The sequence below is a fragment of the Rhopalosiphum maidis genome, chromosome 3 (assembly GCF_003676215.2).
Source record: "Rhopalosiphum maidis isolate BTI-1 chromosome 3, ASM367621v3, whole genome shotgun sequence".
In the NCBI taxonomy this organism is placed as follows: domain Eukaryota; kingdom Metazoa; phylum Arthropoda; class Insecta; order Hemiptera; family Aphididae; genus Rhopalosiphum; species Rhopalosiphum maidis.
In genome coordinates, this window is record NC_040879.1 from 1,290,952 (window position 1) to 1,314,712 (window position 23,761).

The window sequence follows — 23,761 nt, forward strand, 5'->3', positions numbered from 1 at the left end:
TATTAAAATTACTCACACATAAAAAAAAAACATAAACAATATTATAATGTAATGACTTCAACAACAACAAAATATATAAATGAAAACAAAAATATTATACGTAACAATACAAATTTAAAGAAATAAAATAAAATCTTATAATAATAATAATTTATACTAAAAATTATATTACATTTATCTAATAAAACACTTTATACAAATATTAAAAGAAAATGAGGTTATATTAGGTTATACCCTAAAAATATTACCATTTTTTGTCATATAACTGCGAACACCTAAAATAAAACATAAAATTAATAATGGAATTTATACTAAAAAAAACTACTATACATTTGTATACTAGTATACATTTATTTTGACCTACCTGTTGTTTCGCTCACTCCACCTATACCTAACATAGTCACTTGATCGAGTAGAGTAGCCAGTGAACCAGGCAATGCTGCTTTGGATTTGACCATGACTATTGGCTTAGGTTTCTTTGCTGTCTGAGTGTGCCAAACCAAAATCTGTGACAATCATGTATACATTAACATAGAAATTTAATTATTTCATGTGTGATAAACTGGTAATATTATTACTGTATAACGTAAGTTAAATAAATTTAAATAAACAAAATGTTATGAACTAAGAAACTAAAATAATTTATTTATGACATCTTCCATACTTATTATTTTAATCTGATTTATAAAATACAGTAATATTTCTGACTTTAAACACTTTTATGGATTGTTAATTACACGAGCTATTTACAATTATTTAATTATTTTCCAAATAAATTATACAATATAAGTAGGCAGGTAGCATAAATCATAAATCTTATAAATTTACTTTGATTTAGAAATAAAAAACAGAATTTTATGTTGAAATGAATGTTAAATAAATATAAATGAATAGAAAAATGTTAACAAATAGTAAACAAAAGAAAGTTGTTGAAATAAAATTTAATAATTAAAAAAAAATAAAAAGCTATATAATATAAAAAAATGATTTTATAATTTATTTTTTAATAAATGTACTAGTTTTTTAATTTTAGCTTAAAGTAAAATTTAAGATTATCATTCTAAATCATTAAATCCATTCAAATTCAAAATAAAATAAAAATATATAAACCTATTTATAAATAATTAATAAGTAATTTTTCATATATACACACCCTTGTACAATTTTCTGCTTTTGGTTCAATTTCATCTAATCGAATAGCCAGTGCTGACAAAAAACGGTCTTCTTCAAAACCCGCCTTATATGGCATAGTTGCATAAGGGTATTTGAATAAAAGTTGAACATTAATAGCAAATCCAGCCATGTCTACTGGAAATTTTCTTTTTGCTGGCCAGCTATCAAAAAAGCCAACTACTTTTCCCTTTACATCAAAAAAGATTAATCAGTTATTCAGTCTACTACATAAATGTATTCTTTACAAGATGTAGTATGTACAACTAATAATCGTACATTTTAATCGTAATTTTAAGCCCATAGCTAATGATGTTAAAAAACTATGTTAAACTAACTTTATCAATAATCGGTGAGCTAACACCATACTCTCCAACCAAGCCAACCGGGAACATTGATATTTTCTTTGTGGTACGTATTTCCTTAAAAAGATCCAAATGGAACGTGTTGTCATCATCACCAAAATAAATTACAGCGTTCGAGTCATTAATGTTGTGGTTCAGTCTTATCCAGTTGAGAGCAGCTCTACGGTTAGAAACACCACGGGGCATGGCGTCTGGGTCACGTTTATATATCGATGGCATAGGGCTGGCAATATACGTATAAGGAATGCCTGGAAAAATGATAAATCATAATAAGTCAACATTTAATAATATACAATAATATTTTTAATTCAATGAGTTTTACAAGTATTAAAATTGGTTGCAGAATTTGACTTAGCAGGTAGTAAATAATGTGCATTGGGCCACTTCATACTTAGGTTATAGTTATATAGTTCTGAGTTCATACAAAGCATATTGCATTTTAAATTTTAAGTACATCCATACATGATATTATTAACTATCAATTGTGTCTATTTTCTAGTTATAAACAAAAACTTTTATCACAAATTTTCATTGTGTTATTATAAACTTATTTGTGAATTTTTAATCGGATACTTTAATACAGTGGTCTTTAACCTTTTTGGAATCGCAACCCACTTTTTAGGCCTACATTTTTTGCAATTCATATAAGCTTTGTAAAAAAGCTAAAATTGCCTAATGCTTTGCAGTAGTACTATTAAAACTAAATAAAAAATACATTATAGTAGGTATTTTCATTTACTAATTTTCTAAATTTAATAATTAAAAAATTATTTTTTTACTTTATATAATTTTAATTTTAAAAAGAAGACTTAACGTGACCCACCAGTTGAAGACCACTGCTTTAAAATCTAACCAGTGTATTTATTTTTATTTTTAATAATTGTATCCGTTTTAGCTTTAAAAGTCCAGCTCTAGGTTGTTACCTAATAAGAAAATACTATAAACTGTTTATAAAAAGACATAAATTAAAGATAAAAATTCATGAATTTCAAGAACTAAATTATACTATTATCACTACGTTTATTGTTTATTGAAATGTATATTAATGTTATAACTATTTTGAATTTTGATGGTCGACAATGAAATATTATTTTGTTCAATATGTTCTTTAAATAATAGACTGAGATTTATTATTTTTTAAATAATTATTTTAAGCACTAATTTTTATGTTTTCTTTGTCGCCATCTAAATTTTATAACCGGGCTGAGGACCAGACCATACTTCCCCTGATCGGTTGGAAAACAAATATTGCAACAATATTCTAGAATAGTCAATAGGTATAGCTAGGAAAGTAGGAACATATTATTGAACATTATTCTTACTGAAATCTGGTAGTAGGTTCATTATTTGTAGACTGCAGTCGGGTCGGTCGTCCGCTACTATCCAATAAAGTCGGGAGACATGCATTAATGTCTGACCTAATCTTGTGAGCTCGGCAATTTGCTCTCTTCGTGGATATGTAGGCGTAATGAAATAAATGAGAGAGGTATCGTTCCCTTTGTCACCGTTACGGGCAGTATCACTCTCCACATTGTTAGTGTATTTATTTGCTGGGTTCTTATCGACGGTACTGCTTGTGCTGTCAACAGTTTGTCGCCGATTGCGGCTAAATTTATCCTGCAAAAATAAAACAAACAAATAATTATCACTATTGTTACAAATCAGTGAAATAGTAATGTACCTACTTAAGACTTTTATTATACCTAACCTGGACCATTCAATACATAAAGACAAAAACTAAACAAATTAGCTACCTACGTATGTTAAGCACACTATTACACAAATATATTTAATATATTTTTTAACTTTAAAATAAAACCTTTCCAAGACCATCAGGACTTACCATCTTCAGCTCTGAGATAATGCAAAAATATCAAACATAGGTAAACAAAATACAAACTTTTTAAAATATTCACCTCGGAATAATAATTATAACGTATATCTAAACTGTCCTACAAAATATTTTATAACAAACTTTCTTTCTATCCCATAAAAACCTTATCCATTCCAGGAAATCTTATAGTTACTTTTTGGTATTATTTTATTGAATTTAATTGTTGCATGTTGGCTATCACATTCAATACGAGCATTTTCATTTTTTTACATTATTGATCAACAATAGCAAAGAGCTGTAGCATTTTATTTAAACATTTTTTGTTAATTTTGCGAATAGATAAAATAATTATTGTGTAGACCTAAAATGAAACAGATATAATGTAACGTTGGATATAAACCAAGTCCGCTGCAGTTTTATCAAAAAATAAATAAAAACACCGTTATTATAAATATAAATATTTAAATATTTACCAAAAAGCTATCTATATTCTATAAAGTTTAGAATAAGGTTTTCATAAACGAATGAAGTTTTATCATGTTATATTAATTAATTAATTGTCATTTGACATATTAGAGAAAACTTATTTATTTTAATCAATCTTTTTACTAATCTATAAGGTATGAATATTAAAATATTTTAGGAATTTTTTAATTTGAAAATAATTTGAAAATTTTAACGAATTTCATCAAAATTCTAACTTAAAATATACTATAGAAAAAAAAAATGGTAATTATGTATTTTCAATATATTTTGATTAGTATAAACAAAACCTTGTATTAAATCAAGGTTTTTGATCAAGCAAATCACTTTTGCATTTGAAATTTTCAACTAATAAAATCGATACGAGTACCAGTTATAGAATAATTACCTGGTAGGTACTACTGTTCTAGGTACCTAATATTTTTATTATCACTGAACATAATACACCTATTAACCAATTGAATGATTTGAGATATTTTAACAGGTAACTGTAGTTATAGTTTATATAATACAGGTGTGATTGACCAAAGAGTGATGCTTTAAAATAACAAATAAAATAATTTACGTTTAGCGCTCGTTGTGAATATTTTGTATGTCGTACATGAATGTGTGGTACGTTAGTACCTACTTCAGCTATATACACTTACGACTTACAGAATAAAAAAAAAATTAATATTTCTGTTACACGTTAATAATTTTAGTTAGTAATTTTTGAATACTAGATAATTAAATAATTAAATTTCAATATAAAGTGAATTTTATTTTATACTAGGTAGATTCTTTATGGATATTTTATCAAGTGTTTTCGGTACGATCGTTCAAATACAATTTTGCTCACTATAATAATTTTTATTTACCATTATATGTGATAAATAATATATTTATAATAGAATTGTCCAAGAAATCGTTATTTGAATGCATTAGTTTTTAATGACCACGAGGGAAAGTATTTTTCAAATTATTAAAATTCCTACGTACTAACTTGACATTTTACCTTGATAGTTGATGGATATTAGGAAATCATTATTATAGACCATCTAAAAAAAAACTAAAAAACACACAAAATTACTTAAAATCTTACGTGCTAAATTATAAATCACTCAAGAATCGTCCAGCAATTAAAGTTCCTACTCAGATTTCCAAATAAACAATTAAAAAACATGTATATTGTTTATTTAATGTTTTTCTTCATACAACAATTATAATTTTCAAATAAATAATTTATTGAGTTTTTTACTTACTGAAAATCTTTTGAAATTAGTTATCATTTTTTGAGTGTATATATTAATATTAAATATAGTCTATAGACTAATAATATTAATAATATTATTTATTAAATTACCAATTAATTGGAGTTCCCTCTTGTTTATTGTATTATCTATTAACAGTATTAACCAATAGGCACCTAATTAATTTAGATAATTTATACCGTTAAAGTATAAATAGTATATCCAATATATACTAGGTACTTAATAATTAATTATAGTACAGAATATTATATTATTTATTTTCGATTATTGTAACTTTGGTTGATATAATTAAATATATTTTATACTTTATAGTTTATATATTATAGATATATATTTATAATATAAATTATATTATTAATGATTTAAAACAACTTTAATATTTAACGATACTTTTTATTTTAAGATTTTTTTTTTTAGATTAAAACGTTCCGTTGAATATATATTGATGTATTGATTATACAATGATATGTATTATTCTTTGTGTTTATAAACATTAGTCAAAAAAATGTTGTAATTTTCAACTTGAGGGTGATATCTAATGTAAGTCGGATTTAGTTTGTTCTTAAGAAAGGTTAAAACTCCCAGTATTTTTAAAAATTATTGAGAAAAACAACCCAAAAAAAAAAAGAAAAACGGGAAATTTTAGAAATGGATTTCAGTTTAAATAGGGGGTTTCCACTAAATTTAAGATACATATCTATTAAATTTTTTAATAGCTTTTTCTTATTTTTTTAAAAAAATTATCTACGTTTTTCTGTTATATTTAATAGTTCATCAATTGAAACCATACTATGCAGTCTACCTTTCTCTCTCTGAGCTATTAAATATTGTCTGTCTTCTAGGATAAAGTTGGCATAAGAACTAAAGCTTCACTGCGAGCAATGTAAAAAATTATTATCCAAAGATTCTTAAAATTTATTTTCGTTATTTTTTTTATTATAAATTTGTTATTGTGAGTTTTTCTTTAATAAATGGTAAGTACTATAAATACCTTTTATTTTAATTAAAATATAACAATCTAATATTGTTGGTATTTTTGCACTTTCTCAAAACAACAATTATTTCTATAAAAATTAATTTTTACAATAATGTAATGTATTTGTTTTTATTTTATATGAAAATAATAATTATCCCAACATCTGTCAATTGATGGCTATACATTAAAATTTGTACTAGATTATTCCAACTAAATATAAAGCGCTGTGACTTTTTGTAATACCGCTATTAATGTAATTATAACTGGCCTTATTTGATAATTAGTAAAGATTTTTTTCTTATGTATTAATTTAAAATATTTAACGTAATATAAAAATAAAATAGCCTATAAGTTCTTATGTTATAATTTAAATAAGTATAATTACTTACCTAATATTTAATAATATGCATAATACGATAATATTGAATATTACCTATAAAAAATAATTCTACGGTGACCATAAATAAGACTTCAAATTATCGCCTTAAATAAAAATATTCAACAAACAGCCAAATAAAAATCTTAATAAAAAAAATGTATATTTTTATAAAACTATTAAATTCTGTATTATGATAAAAAAAAATACTAATTATAGTAAGAGTCTTACAAGTACACATACCTTATAATAATAAATGGGGAGAAAATATGAAAAAAAAAAAAATTTTAAATTTAGCAATAATTAGTACTGCATAAATATTAATTATAGATACCTACACCTTTTTTTACTATCTCATAGTTATGTAAGTCGAGACAAAAATATAGATCATAATAACTGTCGATGATAACAAATAACAGTAGGAGCATTAGTATTTTAAGTTCAGTAATAATATAATAGTACCATACAGTAATGTGGATGTTATAAAAAAACGTAAATTAAAAAAAAAAAGATCTAGTTACATTTTTAGACTTTTTATTTAAACATTTTGAGTTTTTTTGTTCCTATATTGATTAATACAATTTAAATTTCCACTCTTACCTAAATCCTTTAAAAATAGGTACATTTTGAAAAAAAAACCACAACCGGGATAGAATCTTTTTAAGATTTATAATAATAGCAAGATATTAACTACTAAATATTAATGGAAATAAGTATAAATAAATATTATATATTATAAAAAACACGCAGTTCCCTCAAATCCCTGTTTTACTTTTTAAATTTAAATTAAGATATAAGTGACATAAGTGATCATTTACATTTAATGTATAATAAGAGTATTTGATCAATGATGTGATTGATATGATTAAAAAGCCACTCATTAGTGACACTTCAAAGGTTTCGCAACGTTAAAATATAAATTAAACACTAGACAAAGTGATAATTGACATAAGTCATTCCAACTCTCAAAATTTCCTAGTAACAATTAAAGCAAGTTTCGAATGGCCTAATTATAATTCTGAGTTTCATTCTTGAAAAATTAATAAAATATTATTTTAATTAAATGTTTTTTTATTTCTTATTTCTTGTGTCTATGTAATATAATCTTTAAAATATATTATATTAATATAGTTATTAATAGGTAAAATTAACATTTTTGACTAATTAATACCTTAGATTAAAATGATTAAATATATTAGTATATTTAACGAAATTAATATCAATTATTATACTTACATAGTCATATTTATTGAATGGTAATATACTAATATTCATTTTTAACAGTAAGCAGTGGCGTAAATTGGGCTAAATTGTTAGGGTTGCAATCAGTTTTTAGGTTGGGCAGGCTTCAAATCAGCTGCCATTTATATTTTTTGTATAACACAATACCTAATACAATATAATATATATATATATATTATAAGTATAGATTTAAAATATTAAACTACTTAACTATTAACTTACTAAATTTATTTTTTAGTTAACGAATTTATCTTTCATTTTAAGAAATAAGTTAATTTATTTTTTTTTACATTCACTATTTCAGTCGTTTTTTTGTCAAAAAATATTTTCATTGTGAATTTATATAATGATATAAACAACTGAACTGTTTTTAATATGTATATTAAATACCTTGTTATCAATTTAATAAAATATTTTGTGGTTCTTTATTAAAAAATACACTAATACTCTATTACAAACACACAAATAATATCTGTATGAAAGATTTTATTTAATAATGTAAATTAATTATTTTCAGCTTTTAGGCACCTTAACTATTATTTAGATGACTATTGTTAGATAAAACACAATTAAACACTATTAATTAAAACACATACTATATAGAAATACTGTATGTTGTTTGAAATATAAACATTATAGTCTATAATTTAGTTGTGTGTTGATAAGAAATAAAGTACGGTAACGAATAAAAAAAAATATTTAACTGAGTTAACCAAAAATTGTATTAAACTTTTAACTTTTACTTTTTCTTATTGACGCATATCAACTTAACTGAGTTAAAAAAAATCATTAACTTGCCGAGCCTTGGTTTTTTACTGAAGGAATAATATCATTTACTGCAGTAGTAATCGGCGGCCTCTGTAATTATTATCAGCTACCATTGAGACTCGAGTCGGCCGATCACAATAAATATACATATTGGTATAATAATAGAAAATGATTAATAACAAAACTATAAATAATTGTGGAAAGGATATAAATATAATAATAATTCCAGTGCTTCAAAACAAAGTTAAACATTGGTTCTCAAAATATAAATTAGTTAATTTATTATTATATTGATATTTCAATTTTTTGAAAACTGAAATCGTGATTTTTTGGAGTCGCAAAAAGATACACTTGCGACCCTTTGATATTTTCAGGGGTTGCAAGTGCGACCCCGTGCGACCCCCAGTTTACGCCACTGACAGTAAGTAATTATATAAAGTTATGTGTACAGCCAATGTGATCAATTAGGTATAACGTTAAAACAGGCAACAGGTAAAGAAGTAAGAACATGTCAATATTTTTGTTTATTTTGTCTGACTAGAGGGGGGAAGCAAAGCTGTGTCTTCACTCAGAATCGATTTTCATCGTTTAACATCGAATTAAAATTCAACACGTCACTACTCAACAACAGTAACCTAATCAATGGCGACTGGCGAGGTAGGTACATTCGACAATACCTATACTGTTTAATAGCGGAATTACTTTTTTATTATAAAGGTATATAATTAAGTATTTGTATCACAAATCTAATGTGTACACCCAAACATATAGTTATATCTATTTACAATTGTACATTCACTAAATTGTATGTGAAATATTATTTACGAAGACGCTGCCCTTACATATATTTTCTCCGTCTTACAAAATATACAACATAGCGTTTACGTTCTATTCAGTAGAATCAATTTTATGTTGTTAGCTTTAGTATTCGAATGAATTAACTTAATATCATAGTTAAAAATAAGTTTAAAGTTTTAACTTTTAATATTTATTATTTACAATACTTAAACCTCGCTTAAAAATTAAAATATAAAAAAAATTAACACTTAAGCACAGATAATTGTCTTAATTTTAACTTTGATAAAAGATCAATTTACTCTAACATTAAAGCTAACAACACAATTGGTTAATGGTTCTATACTTTTTTTTATCTAAAATGTGTATGTTGTATGTTTGTGAAACGGAGACAAAACATGCGGAAGTAGCGTCATACCGTCTTCTTAATATATACATACTTCTTATATTTCTTATTAATAGTATACACCCAAACTCTTAAATTGGAACTATACGCTCGGCGAGGTCTAACATTATAAGCAAAGCCACAAAGGCAAACATTAGTTGGTTAGGTTACAGTTTTATACTTGTATTTATTTTTTATAACAATTAGCAAAGTTACGTAAGAGTATTTTTTTTTTTATTTTTCTAAATACTTATTAAGGTATATCTGTGTATTGCGCTTTTTACACAATAAATTATGTATTTTATGAATAATAAAATATAATGAACGATATATAATGTAATATAATACATTAAAAGTTTCCTATCATTATTAAAAATAATTGATATATCTGAACAAGGTAGATAATTTGTTTATGTTAGATACAAGTTTATAATAATTTACTTAAGTTAAATGAGAATCTTGTTTTTAATAGTGTAACATTTATATATATATAAATATAATAATTGGTAGATAGACAATTTTGCTTTCTGATTATTCATGATTTTGTCCAAGTATTTTTTTCAGTATCCCCCCATATTTGTTATTACTTAACCGGTAGTAATAACAGTTAACTTGGTTACTCGTACATCTATTACGCAAATGTTGGTGTACTTGTCAAATACGCGATAGTCATCGAAATACGTTATTCGTAAAATATTTGCCTATTTGTTGAAAATTCAATTATTTATGTACTTTCCAGTCGAAAGAACCTGGCTTAATTGTACCTTAGAGTGAATAAATAGGTATCTATAAATACTGTAATAGATTTTACGATTATCATTCGACATAAACACCATTAGTATTGTAGACAAGCATAAAACATTATTTTTCAGTTTGTCATATCCAATGCAAATAAAAAATAAGAATGATAATGATAATTATTATTATTATAACCTATACAAAGTACACAATATAATTTTATTATTTATAATTTGTTTAATTTGTAATTTATATAATTATATCATGTCACGGCAGAAATAACGCCACTGACACGCCGTTTTCGTCGAGAAAGCTCTAAGTCGAGAACTGTCCGCTATATAAGATAGAATCTATGACGATTTGCACACTATATAATAGTTAGATAACTAAAACGTACCGAGTCACAAATAACTAAAATGATAAATTATTCATTTTTCCCCCCACCTGTCTACAGTACATATTATTTCGTTTGAAGACGACCGTCGCGTAATCGACCGCCACTTATTTTTCGTTTCTCGGCCTTGAAAGTCGACTGAGAGCGACCAGCTTTGTTCACTTCAGAGTAATTCAGTCCTCTAGTTGTAAGTATTTTTTTTTTTTTCAATATAATAGTCTTTTCGTCGGTGAGCCAAAATCGATGTCGATGATTTTACAATCATTCGTTATCTGGCCGATTTGTTTCTTCCCATTTTAATCATTATATGATTATTATGTTTTTAATTTTTTTTTTTATGTAATGTTTTAACTTGACGTCTACGACGCCCATCTCGAGGTTTTTCGTAACCTATGTTCTATAAAGACTGTTATTATTATTATTATTATTATGGTAAATTACCCCCATTAAAATCGTGAGGAGTGGTATATATAGATATAAATTATAATAGGTACCTAGACGATTCTAAATCTGTTTTATTCCTCCTAGTCTTAGTTTAATGCCATTTGAATTCTTGGAACTAAATTTATTTTAATAAACCCGTCTATTCAAACAAATTATTTGCCTAAAATTATTATTTTCTCTCTCTCATATCACACCTAATCAGTGGCGTAGCCGAGGGGGGGTTGTTGACCCCCCTTTCGGCCGTATTTTTATCAAAAATATAATGTTTATAATATAGAAATAAAATCATTTATTCGTGGTGAAATGTACTCTGTTATGCCGTATTCACGTTATCGACTGCACTGGTGATAATAATCATTATCATACAATTATTTTATTATTTTAACACGGTTGTGGATTTATTTTATTTTATTACTAACCCCCACCCCTGAAAAAAATCCTGGCTTTGCTACTGCGCCTAATTTTCTCGTTCTCAGCTCCATAACAACTATTTTACCGGCTCAAAACATAATAATATATAAGAATAAAACTCCACTATACTTCGAATTTATTACGAGGCATTCGATCATAGTTGGTGACTCAACTCCAGAAAGATAAGAAATGAGGCATGGTGAGCGTCTCATACTCTCATATTTTAATCTTTTTAGGCCAACATTTTGTCAATATTAAATTTATTACCTCGACAATTAATGTACACAACTACAGGGAATAACAATAAAGCATTACACTATTGAGTTTACAAATGTTTGTTTAAACTTAACGCTACTTTATATTTTATAATTCAAATTTATATTAAGAATAAAATGTGGTTGTGTGCTGCATCAACGCATCTTCTATCACGATATTTATACTAAAACGTCCTAAATGACAGTTTTTTTAATTCCCTAGTTGTATTTTTATAGAGTAGTTTTGATACGTCAAACCATGCTTTTTATATCAAATTTCCAAATGTATATCAAATGGTAATATTATACAATTCTTACCTAACCAAACATAACCGTGAAGTATAAAAAAAAAATATTTTAAGTTTTATGTCATATGGTAACTAAGATAATAATATAAGATAATAGGTACGATAGGCAAAATTATAAAAATTGAAAATGGTAAAAAGACGACATGAGGATATATGCAGTCAACTCAACGCATTTCAAGGACCCAAGTAAAAAAAATCGATATTATCCACTTTAAGGAAAATTTATGAACCTTATATATGTTTTTGAATTTTTTGTCATTATTTTGCAATTTAGGTATCTTATGTCAGGTTAAATGTTTAATTCAATCAAAAATATAATATATCGTTGTTTATTATGAAGTATTAATATGTATTAACTGTAAACAATAAAATGGGTAACATATCATAATAGTATATGGTGATATTTAGTGTTACCCAAAATGACAGCAAGGAAATCAAGATATGTGTACCCAATCCAAAAACATGTATACGTGAAAATTATTCGTGATCTCGCCGAATGAATGTTTAACGACAATGAATATAATATGATAGGTATAATATGGCGATTGAGGTGACTTGATGACAACACGCATAACGGCGCGCGCTCGTCGTCGAACGTTATCGGCCATTTTTACGCAACGTTTCGTGAAATTTCGTAATAAGTATTCAATTTTGTCGAACGGAACTCGACGTTCGCAAACCCGCATTTATTATTTTGCGAATTTATCATGAATTCTGGTACTTACCCGGTCGGCGGGGCTGCGTAGGTGATCGCGGATCTCGCACACGGCGTACAGCTTGGACGTGCGTGGTACCGAAGAACCGACCGACTTGGACCGGTCTGGACCGTTGTTCGCGGCCGCGGCGTTGGACGGTTCCTGCAGCAGCGACGAAGACGACTGCGGGGCCAACGCGCAGCACGCGGTCGCCGCGTAATTGAAGTAAAACGCCGCGGTGACCGTGGAGACGGTGGCCACGGCCAGGAACATCACCGCGGCGGTCTTCCACGTCTTCTTCACGTGCATGGCGGCCGGTCGGGCGACCCCGGTTTTGCAAATATTGTTGTTGTTGTTGTTGTTGTTGTTGTAGTGGTCGTTACATCGGCCCGACGACGGTGCATGCAGTTGCGTTTTGATCCCGCACCTGTAGCCGTTGCTGCTGCTGTAGTCGTTGTTGCCGTTGTAGCCGTTGTTGCCGTTATAGCCGTTGTAGCTGTTGTCGCTGTTGTCGCTGCTGCTGCTTCCGCAGCTGCCGCTGTACCGGCGGTCGGTCATGATAACGCCGTCATCGGCGCGGCGAACCGGAAGTTATCGGGACTGCGCCGGAAAACTGTTGACCGGCGATTGTTGGGTCGGCGACGCTTGGGGTACCGGAAAACGGGCTAGAGTGGTTGTAACAACTGCAGCTGTAGTCGTCACCGTCGTCGTTGCGGGAGGCGTACTGCGGTGATTGTTGGTGATTGAAGTGCGGCGACGGCTGCGGTGACATGACTGCCCGATGATCACCGTGCCGCGTACTGCTGGCACAAAAACGATTCCTCGCCTAGAACACGTGAAAATCAGAACCTTGGTATACGACTGTACGAACGTCGTGGTATATCGACGGTAAACCTAACCCGACAGTAATTCCCGATAGTATATATTATTATATTACCACGTATTTCTATACTGCACTCTGCGATGATACCTATATAATACGTATTATCATATCGATGCGTCACGTCACGACCATTTCTAGGTCAAGTATGCACTCGGGCTGTAAATTTAGTGGAGGGGACGCATTATGTGTTCCGCGACGCGTAAACAAACTCTGACGTGGTCTAGGCGTATATCGAAAATGTCTAAACAATTGTCCAATCGATGTTATATTATATTATGGCCAATCATATTATACACATAATATAGGTAAAGATTTAGAACAGTGTTTAGGGAGAGGCCAGGGTGGACAATCGCCTTCGCCTCAAGTGAGAACTTAGGACCGGGATGGTAAAATCTATAAATGTTTTTTTCTTAAAACACGATATATTAACGAACCTATTGTCGATCTTTAGGTGGAAATTTAAAAATAAAGCATAATTTAATAATTGTTGTTATAAGTGATGTGAAAGTTTGTATAACTAAATTCGTGTACTATTATATAATTATTATTAAGAGGACGTTATACCCTCATATGCTGTCTCTGTGTTACTGAAGTATATTATGGAAAATTTACGTTCAGCAAAATACATTTTGTGATGTTAGCTTTAATATTAAAGTAAAATTACCTATTATAAAATGTATAAAGGTATTAATATTATCTAGAAAATGTCATATGCTTTTATTGATATTATTATTTTAAAGGGAGGTACTTATGAACATTTTAAAGTTGAAGTATCTTACATAACACATCACTTTAAAATGATAATGTCAATAAAAGCATATGCCATTGCCTAGATAATATTCTTACTTTTAAATTTGATAATAGGTAAATTTACTCTAATACGCAGATTACGTAAATTTGCTATGATGTACGTTTGTAAGACAGAGACAACACACGCGGCCATGCGGGTGACATCCTCTTAAGGCAGTGAAGTAAAATATGTCTTTTTAAACATGAATATTGAATGCAATTATGTTTAAGTATCCATACATAATAATAAATCTGAACAAATGTATAAATTCCAATATTTTTAAAATTTTTGTTACAGTACAATAATTATTATTTTTTCTTTAAAAACATGCTAACAAACAAATTTTCATATTTTTTGTTTACCTCAAAACCATTGGTACTCGTTAGTTCCTTAGCTTTGTTTTTAAAAAGAAACCAATACAATATGATACTTTTATAGACATATTTATTTTTTTGTATAATATGAAATTGAACAAGATTAATCAAATAACCAAGTTTATACATCTTTTGAAATTGTACTAAAATTTGTTTTACTGCCTATGAGTGATTATACTTTATCAAATTATCTACTTAAATTAATAAAATATTGAAAAATTATTATTTATTTTGTATTCACGTTTTGTTTGAGTGTTATAAGAAGCACTTGAGTAATGAGTACAACTATATACTATACACATAAAATATACAATATTGCGTTACAATTTTATATTACGTAGAATTTTTAGGTCATGAAACACATTTTGGTAAAAACTAGGTATTTTTCCTCCAAAAATAAAAAAATTGTAAAACTGTATAAATATCTTCCCTAATTATTTAATACTGTTCAGTGGACACCTTCCCGTTTGACCAGGACAATATATCAGTTTTAAATATAGCGTCCAGGTATCACAATAAAGTGTTTTTGTACGGCCAATTATATTCAAGAATTATATTTAATTATTAATTTATTATTATGTAAACATTTTGTTTTTTACTATATATTTCTAGAAGAAAAAACATATTGTTTTAATAGATGATAAAATAATCAAGGAAATTAATTGCGAAATCTATTTTCCAGTTTGATGACCACTATAATTGATGAATACATTGATTTTTATATTTTCATGATAACTTACCGCTAATCAATTATTCTGTCAATAATTCATTAGCCATACCGATTTGTAACATTCAGTTAGTTTTTACTTTATAAACGTATGCTGTATAGAGTGTTAGCTATATATTGTATATTTGTGTGTGGTATACTGCCTATACTGGTATTAATGTATTACACATGTTACGGAAAGGATGTTGAAACAGGTGGTTATAGCCGGGTAAAAGTAGTAAGATTTTTACCATAAAAAAATACAAAAATTGTTTGTCTTGATTTAAGTATATGTATAGCAACCCCTCGCCAATTCTCTAAAAGAAGCGTTGAGATTCATGAGTACCCCGAAGTAAAATATTTTTTATTGTGCATATTTACGAGATTTTATTCTTTTAAACAGCTTCACATACAATAATATTATACATGTGAAAGGTATCAACTTTTATTTTTTAAACACTCCTAATTTATTTTTCAATGTTGTTCCATAAAAACACAATAATACTCGTATGATGTTTAGAATTTATATTTTGCCATTTAAAAAAATCACGTCAATACCTGAGACGAGAAAAGATTTATATTTACTTAAAAATTAAAATACCCTCACACATTATGTGTGCCTTATATGTTTTAGCTGAAAAAATCTAGAAAATAAATGTGTATTGAACACTGTATCATCGTCGCGGCGGAAATCATAACCTCCAGTTAATAACATAATATAATTATAATATATGGTGTAATACACAGCGTATGTTTATAAATCTAATTAAATATACGTTTTGAAGTACTCGTTGTTTCCTTGCTATATAATTCACTCCACTCATACATAATGGTCATAATCACGTACTAACAATTGAAACATTAGTTTTACTTTTATTATACTATATACATTTTACTAACTGATCCTACACGGACCTACACTAACCCGTGACAAATAATATGTCCATGGATTTATTCCTTTTTAAACTCCGTAAACTGTACAGATTTTTAACACAATTATTTGAGTTGTTTTGACTAAATATATAACACTAGTCTAAAATTATATCCAATTATAACTATTTTATTTTCTGTAACCGTCAATGAGGAAGGACAACAATGAGTGTATAAGAAAAATGATAGTTATTATGAGTAAATTATATTCAACATTTATGCGATGAAAAGTAACAAGTAAATAATAATCTACGGATCTTGTTGAATCTATTGACGAACATTTTATAAATATCGGTCGATACCATTGATTTGCATCCATTATAAGCGTTTTATTTTATATAATATGCATATTTATTAATTATATAGCTGTCTCTGCACGGTACTGTCTATGTCAAATAAATTAATAGAAAAGGATTCTTTGACAAAAATTAGAAAAATACGATCTCTCAAAATGACGCTTCTGTCGTTGAATTAGCTATTTTGATATACCTATATATTATTGACTATAAATAATGTTCGTAACTTGGGAGTGCGTATAAATTTAAAACTTGATTTCTCGTAGCACGTTTGTCATTCATACAATTAGATTTATCAAGATGGATAATGTTTATTTTACAAAATATTAGTTAATTATATAGTGGAATTTCTTCTACAGAAAAGCATAATTTGTATATTGTATGAAAACTGGTAAAAAAAATGAAAACTCGATTTTTGGTTGAGATCACTTAACACATTATAATTCGGTGAAGGTATATTTTATATTAAATACCAACTATAATTTAAACATTTATTATAAACAAAAATCATCAAATTATTGTTGACGACTTTTGTAATAATTTTCCATCTTTTTTCATAGTAAGTAATAACAACAATAGATATTAGATACTATATCAAAGCTTCACATGCAACTCATACAGTCTTTAATGAAATAATTAATTATCCATATGAGTATATAGCTATAACACTTTTTTTAAAAATTTGATTTAATTATTAAATTCATTACGATTTTTAATCCAATTTTATACGCTGTTATTTCCCAAATAAAGCACACAAAATTAAATTTTTCGATTAATTGACATGATGATGTTACATAATAATATATGTATAAACATATAGTATACATGATATAATATGTGAATAATGCTTGATGAATATATTGTAAAATTTATAAGATTGTTCCAAATGTATGATCTTTTTTTTGTATAAATTTAAATATTAAATAGGGTTCGCGGTAATGGGAGAACATGATTAAAAAAATAATATTCGAAATTCCTGTCCAAAAGTAAATTTGAGCTACTATACTTATTAGGTCTAAGACTTTTTTTCAAATCTAAGACTACAGAAGAAATAGCTCGTTATACGATTTTTTTCCTCAGAGAATAATACGCAGTACACACATAACTATATATTATAGGTAGAAAGAAGCAATAATAATATGTTGTGCAGTGGTAATTGACCTGGAGAGCGTCAGGTGCATGGTAATAGGTTTTTGATTTTCGTCGTTTATATGTATAGTTTCCATGGACATGTGTATAATGTATAATATACTCGTTTATACAGTCACGTTCTTATAAATAATAAATTCGTGGGTTTGCCTTTGCCTACGGGTTGCGACCTATATAATATTGTTATTGTTGTATGTAGCTGAAAAGAGCTTTCAACAACCTAATTAGATCCTAAGTGGAATGGCTATAGGAATACCGGTCAGTGGAATTAATGGATAATGCCATTTTTAAAAAACTATCATATTTTGAGGTATAGTTAAGTATAAGCTTAATTTTTTTTCCATAAAAAATTTGTTTTCATTTTTAAACACATTTTCACCTTGCATTTCACGATGAGAAATAAACAATTCCAAATCGGTAATTTTCATTTTTTCAAAAAAAAAAATCTTATTGTTCTAAACTTAGCATGTTATCAAAATTTGAATTTTTTGATCCTCGATAGAATTATAATAATTTATTAATTATTTTCAAAGGTATTTGATTTAGGTATCACTTTGGAACTGGTTATCTTACCACATCTATATATAGTATTTTATAATAAAATATAACACACAATATTGATAATTATATTTAAGTTTCTTATTATTAACGTAATATATGACTATAATATGTATTATTATTCGCAATATTACAATATTTGGTAAGTACTAAGTTTGATACTTTCCAATGTTACTTGTAGGTCATTTATTCAATTCGAAAGAAATATTACGCGCATCAAATTTTAATTTTAGCTTAAATAGTCAACACTCAACAAAAACTGACATTTACAATAATCGTCTTCTCACAGGTCATTCCATTTAAATTCTAATGGAATGGATTGAATTCAGGAATTCAGTGTATATAGATATACATATAATTAAAGTATATGTTTTGTTTGGTCTGACGTTTCGATCGTAAATCTGTTCGCTAACACCAGCTGCAGTGTACCTACATAGCAATTCATACGGTATTGCAACGTTAGCCATGCCACCAAATACCGACAAACCAGCAATTCCATATAGCTATATAATATTATTACAACGTTGTACAGGAAATTGTAAGTATTTTTGTAGCTATTATGTGTGTGTATATGTTATTAGCTATAACAACTAATAGCACACTAATTGTAGTAATAAATTAGTTTTAGCACTGCAGCGTATACTTGAAGGTGGATAAATTCTAATAAAGCGGACATTCAAAACAATAAAAACTACCCCGTTAGTGGTTGAACACTCGTAATTTTACTCAATCTAACAATTATATAGCGAAAACGATGACAATTTTGTATCAATTGTATGTGCGCAGTATCGCCTGGAGAGTGGCAGGTAGTGCAAATACATAACCTGAGAAAATGTTTTTTAATAATTTAAAGTTTTCATGTATAAATAATAAAATATAAAATTTCTTCTTTCTTTTTCTATGATTATGGCCAAATTAACCTACTATGAGAAACTATTGTTCAATAAAATGCATTAAAAGTATTTTTCATTTAGTGAGCTGTTTCTCTGCAAGAGTCCTTGTATAGGCGCATTCGGAGTCTTATTTCAAACGGGAAGGGAGTACTGCAAGTAAAATTACTAAATATGTATAACACATACGCATATTGCTATATTTTATTTATATTCAAAGCAGTGATAAATGTATTTATTTTAAAATGATTATGCGTGTTATTATTATAATATTTTTTTTAACAAATCAGTTTAAGCACGAGTATCAAGTTGATATCTACCTCGGTACCTACGCATTTTTAACGAAATCTATTTTATTGTAGGTAATTCAAAAATGAGTAAGTAATAAGTAATGACTGTAAATATTTGAAATGCTCACCAAATATGTATGATACCATTTTCTAATCATAGTATAATTTTCAAATTAGCTGAGCTATTCATAGAAATTTGAACACGATTTTACTGTTTTTAGTATTAAAAGCGTTTTATATTAAAATGTTGAAACTATGAAAATGTGGATACTGCTCTTAATATTTCATACAGTTTATAATTTTAATATTATATGATATTCATCATAAAGTCTTTCTTATTTAAAAAAAAAACATTAATTTGTATGATAATTTAAACGTATTAAAACTAATAAGTAATAACTGTGCAAAAGACTCAGGTTTATAAAATATATAAAATAAAAAATTCACGTAATGTGTTGCGTTGACTATTTTTCTCGGAAAAAAACATAACGTTATTCATGGTAAAATTAAATATATAAATATTATATGTCGTTTAAAACAAAACATAACATTAAACTGAACACGGCCAAAAATAATATCACGCCACGCGACAACCCATGGAATCTAATACTGTGCGTGTAGACTGCAGAGGTGTTATTATATATATATGTGTGTATTGCAGTCTACTGTGTCGTGCAACATATAGTGTGTAGTGTGTTATAGAACAGTGTAAGCCAGGATGGTGATGGAAGGTCGCCACCGGGCTGCGAATGACAAGACATCATAAAACAATATATATTTAATACTCGTGTCTATCATAAATGCAAATTTGTATAACAGTTGAGTTGGAATATATTTTTTTATGAAATAATATTGTACCAATACGTCGATACCTTAATATGATATACATATTACCGGCTTAAAAAAATAAAATAAAATAATGGAATGATTTAATTTATCTATTCTCAAATGATAAAATTAAATTCTAATACTTATTTCATATATTTTACTATTTTAGGTACATATATTTAATAATTTAATTGTCGGATAGTGCAAGGAGACAACGTTTTAAAAATAATAATTTTAAACTAACATTATTAATTTTTTTCCCTAAATTTGATAAAAATACAATAGTTAACTACAAATTGCAATCTATTCATACAAAATGTATTAAAAAGAAATACACGAACATAAGTATATTTGTTATAAATTTATAAGTTAGTATTGTGAATGCATGGTCGATAATTAAAATAGGTACCTCTATATAGTCATTTTTTGATTGTATTTATATCTCCGATAAAAATTTCGTTAAACATTTAAGTTCAATTACATTAGGCCATAAATGAATTTCTCGATTGAAGTTGAAAAAGTTGGCACCCACGAACTGCGGAGTTCTATTGATGAGAATTTGATTGTACAATTTTTAATGTCAATGGTATATATTTTGTTAAAACTATAATATTATGTAGGATTAAGACAGATTTCCTTATAATGGCACAGCAGTAGGTCGTCGACATACATTTTCGATCACCTGATTACGTTACAATCTAATATATTATATACCAGTATATTACTGTTATTACATTATCATAACATGTCCTATATTATAATATACAAAGGTACCTATGTGCACTATTGTTGTACACTTGAACTGCACCACCGCTCCCGGTGTAACGAATAAACGCCGTCACCGCAAAATATAATATTAGAAATCTAAATATTAAGTATACACCTAATGTTAATAGGTAATCGTACAAAATATGCTATCTATCGTAATTTTATATTTGTTTAACATACATTTATTTATGAATATTTTTATAATATGCGCGGCATCCTATTCTCAAGTTTTTGGTATTCAGCTACAATATTGATACGTATCTATATAAACTGTGCTAATCGACTTTAGTTGGTCGTTTTTAAACACCTCGACTTGCGTTGTCTTTATAAAAAGTACCCAATATCAGAAAATTTTTACGATATCGCACAAATTTAGACAACTATTACTATCACACTTTCTATTTGTATCCTTAAACAAAAAAAGTAAAAAAAAATATATTTGTTTTTGCACATTGAGTGAAATGTTTGGTACCTTTTTTTAATAAATTGTAGGAAATTTCGTAAATATACAATTTCAAAATATTTCCTTTGGAATCTCGTTTTCTACAACTTTTAAGAACTTATTTTAATTCACCATCGCAAATTATTTCGTTTTTAATTTTAGTATACTTTGTTCATTAAGTACCTAACAAATCACATGATTTAAAAAACACACACACACACATCTCTTCATAGTGTTTAATCCACATGACTCACAAACACTGACTGACAAACTATAATTGCGAAGTAATAAAGTATAATACAATTTGTTATGAATAGTGTAATGAATATTATATGCTTTAATAGATAACTATAATTTACAGATGGCATATTGTTGTACGAGTACCTATCAATTAATATATATGATAAGTATATTATTATATATATACAGTAGAAATCGTGTATTATGATATTCCAGGAAAAAAGGTCACAATAAACAAAATTAAAAAAAGAATTATCAGTAAACAACATTTTTATTACATTTTAATATTCATTAGATAAATATTGGAAAAACCATGTATTTTGATTTCTACTTTTTCAAAGTTTATTTTAGAATTTTTATTATTTAATGGCCATAATAGATGCGATTTGTCACTGGTTATTTATATTGAAAATTATTGTTTTCATTAACCGCCGTCCATAATAATGTGACCAGAGGTCATTATAAATATTGTCTAAATTCACGTAATTATATATCCGTATCCGAGTTATAAGAACGTCATTACAACCGATATAAAACAGGGTTTTGCCGGGACCTTTCATTTTGGGCCATTAAACCTGGTATATCACTTCAACCGATGTCATTATAAATTATTTCTACTGTACATACATACATATATATATAAATATATATATATATATATATTACTGTTTACCGTGTGATCGAATCCCGTTATATTTCCGACGATAAAACGCTGAAAACGGCGGCGGCAAGTAGCGCGCGGAGTTCGCGTCGGTGTTTTTGAGCTTGCGCGTGGTTCCGTACAACTTTAGTATATCACATGCTGTGTAATACACGCTGCAGACAGGCCTTTGAATACTACGGACTGGCTACGAAACTTTTACAAAAATTTGATTTCAACTCTTCCGTCGTCTTCGCAAGTCGTGGTCTTCCTGCGGTATTGATGTGTAATTTATTATAATTATAATATTTTCGTTTAATAATACAATTACTACAGCAGGTAACGACAACGGTTAACTTGAACGCCTCCGCCGGAGATCCGGACGGTGTGTGTGTGTGACGCGTGTGTGCGCTTGTCTCGCGTATATCGCACTAGCTATGATATTATAATAACTGTCTGCTGCGCCGCTGTCTATCCGAGTGCGGCTACGGTGCAGGCCGGCGACGGCGCGGGTCTAAAAATAAACCATCACATCTCATCTATACAGGGAGAGAGAGCAGACGGTGCCGCGCGTGTACTAACGGTGGTGATGACGGGTGAGGAGGGATAAAAAAAAAATGAAAAGAGAGAGAGAAAGAAGAAGAAAGAGAGAGAGAGTGATAAAGAGACGGAAAGAGAGAGGCGCGAGTAGTGTTTTTTACCTACTTTATAGATAGAATAAATACGTGCACAGGGGACGACATTGTAATACGCGGTGAGTGTATTATTACTATTACATACGTTGTCGCGGACGAGAAGCCGCGATGGTCTGAGGCGGGGAGTCGGATCTCTGCTACAGCGTCGTCAGAAGCTGCTAGCTATATGTATATATATAACACGCGGTGGTGGTCCAGCCCGATATGCTTTAGCGCTCGTCGTCTACCGCGATTCTGGTATATCTCTTTAAACCGTATACGTATATTGTACAGATAGTAGATACCTATGTATCTATATATGCATAATAAATCTATTATATCGCGCGCACTATTTGACTCGACAATCACGGCAAAATAATATTTTAATTCGATATAATATATATATATATATATA

The 23,761-nt window shown here is 28.2% G+C and overlaps 1 protein-coding gene across 2 annotated transcripts; it reads right to left on the minus strand.

Moving 5' to 3' along the window:
• Positions 1-114: 114 nt before the first annotated feature.
• Positions 115-23,075, minus strand: LOC113559651 (galactosylgalactosylxylosylprotein 3-beta-glucuronosyltransferase S-like). 2 transcript variants are annotated; one of them, XM_026965405.1, is made up of 7 exons: positions 22,706-23,075; positions 12,919-13,714; positions 2,858-3,152; positions 1,509-1,783; positions 1,154-1,360; positions 365-506; positions 229-275 (listed from the first exon to the last, which is right to left on the minus strand). In XM_026965405.1, the coding sequence occupies exons 2-7, from the start codon at positions 13,444-13,446 to the stop codon at positions 229-231; spliced, it is 1,494 nt and encodes a 497-aa protein (XP_026821206.1). In that variant the 5' UTR covers positions 13,447-13,714; positions 22,706-23,075. The 2 variants fall into 2 exon arrangements, with proteins under 2 accessions (XP_026821205.1, XP_026821206.1); XM_026965404.1 differs by lacking the exon at positions 22,706-23,075 and having other exon boundaries at positions 115-275; positions 12,919-13,446.
• Between the last annotated feature and the right edge of the window lie 686 nt (positions 23,076-23,761).

Bases quoted from the DNA above. Each gene is read 5' to 3' on its own strand.
- LOC113559651 (XM_026965404.1), bottom strand. From the start codon at position 13,446: ATGACCGACCGCCGGTACAGCGGCAGCTGCGGAAGCAGCAGCAGCGAC. The intron at 3,153-12,918 runs GTAAGTACCAGA...TTATTTTTGCAG, and splicing joins TACGCAGCCCCGCCGACCGG to GATAAATTTAGCCGCAATCG. The intron at 507-1,153 runs GTGTGTATATAT...TGATTGTCACAG, and splicing joins AAGCAGAAAATTGTACAAGG to ATTTTGGTTTGGCACACTCA.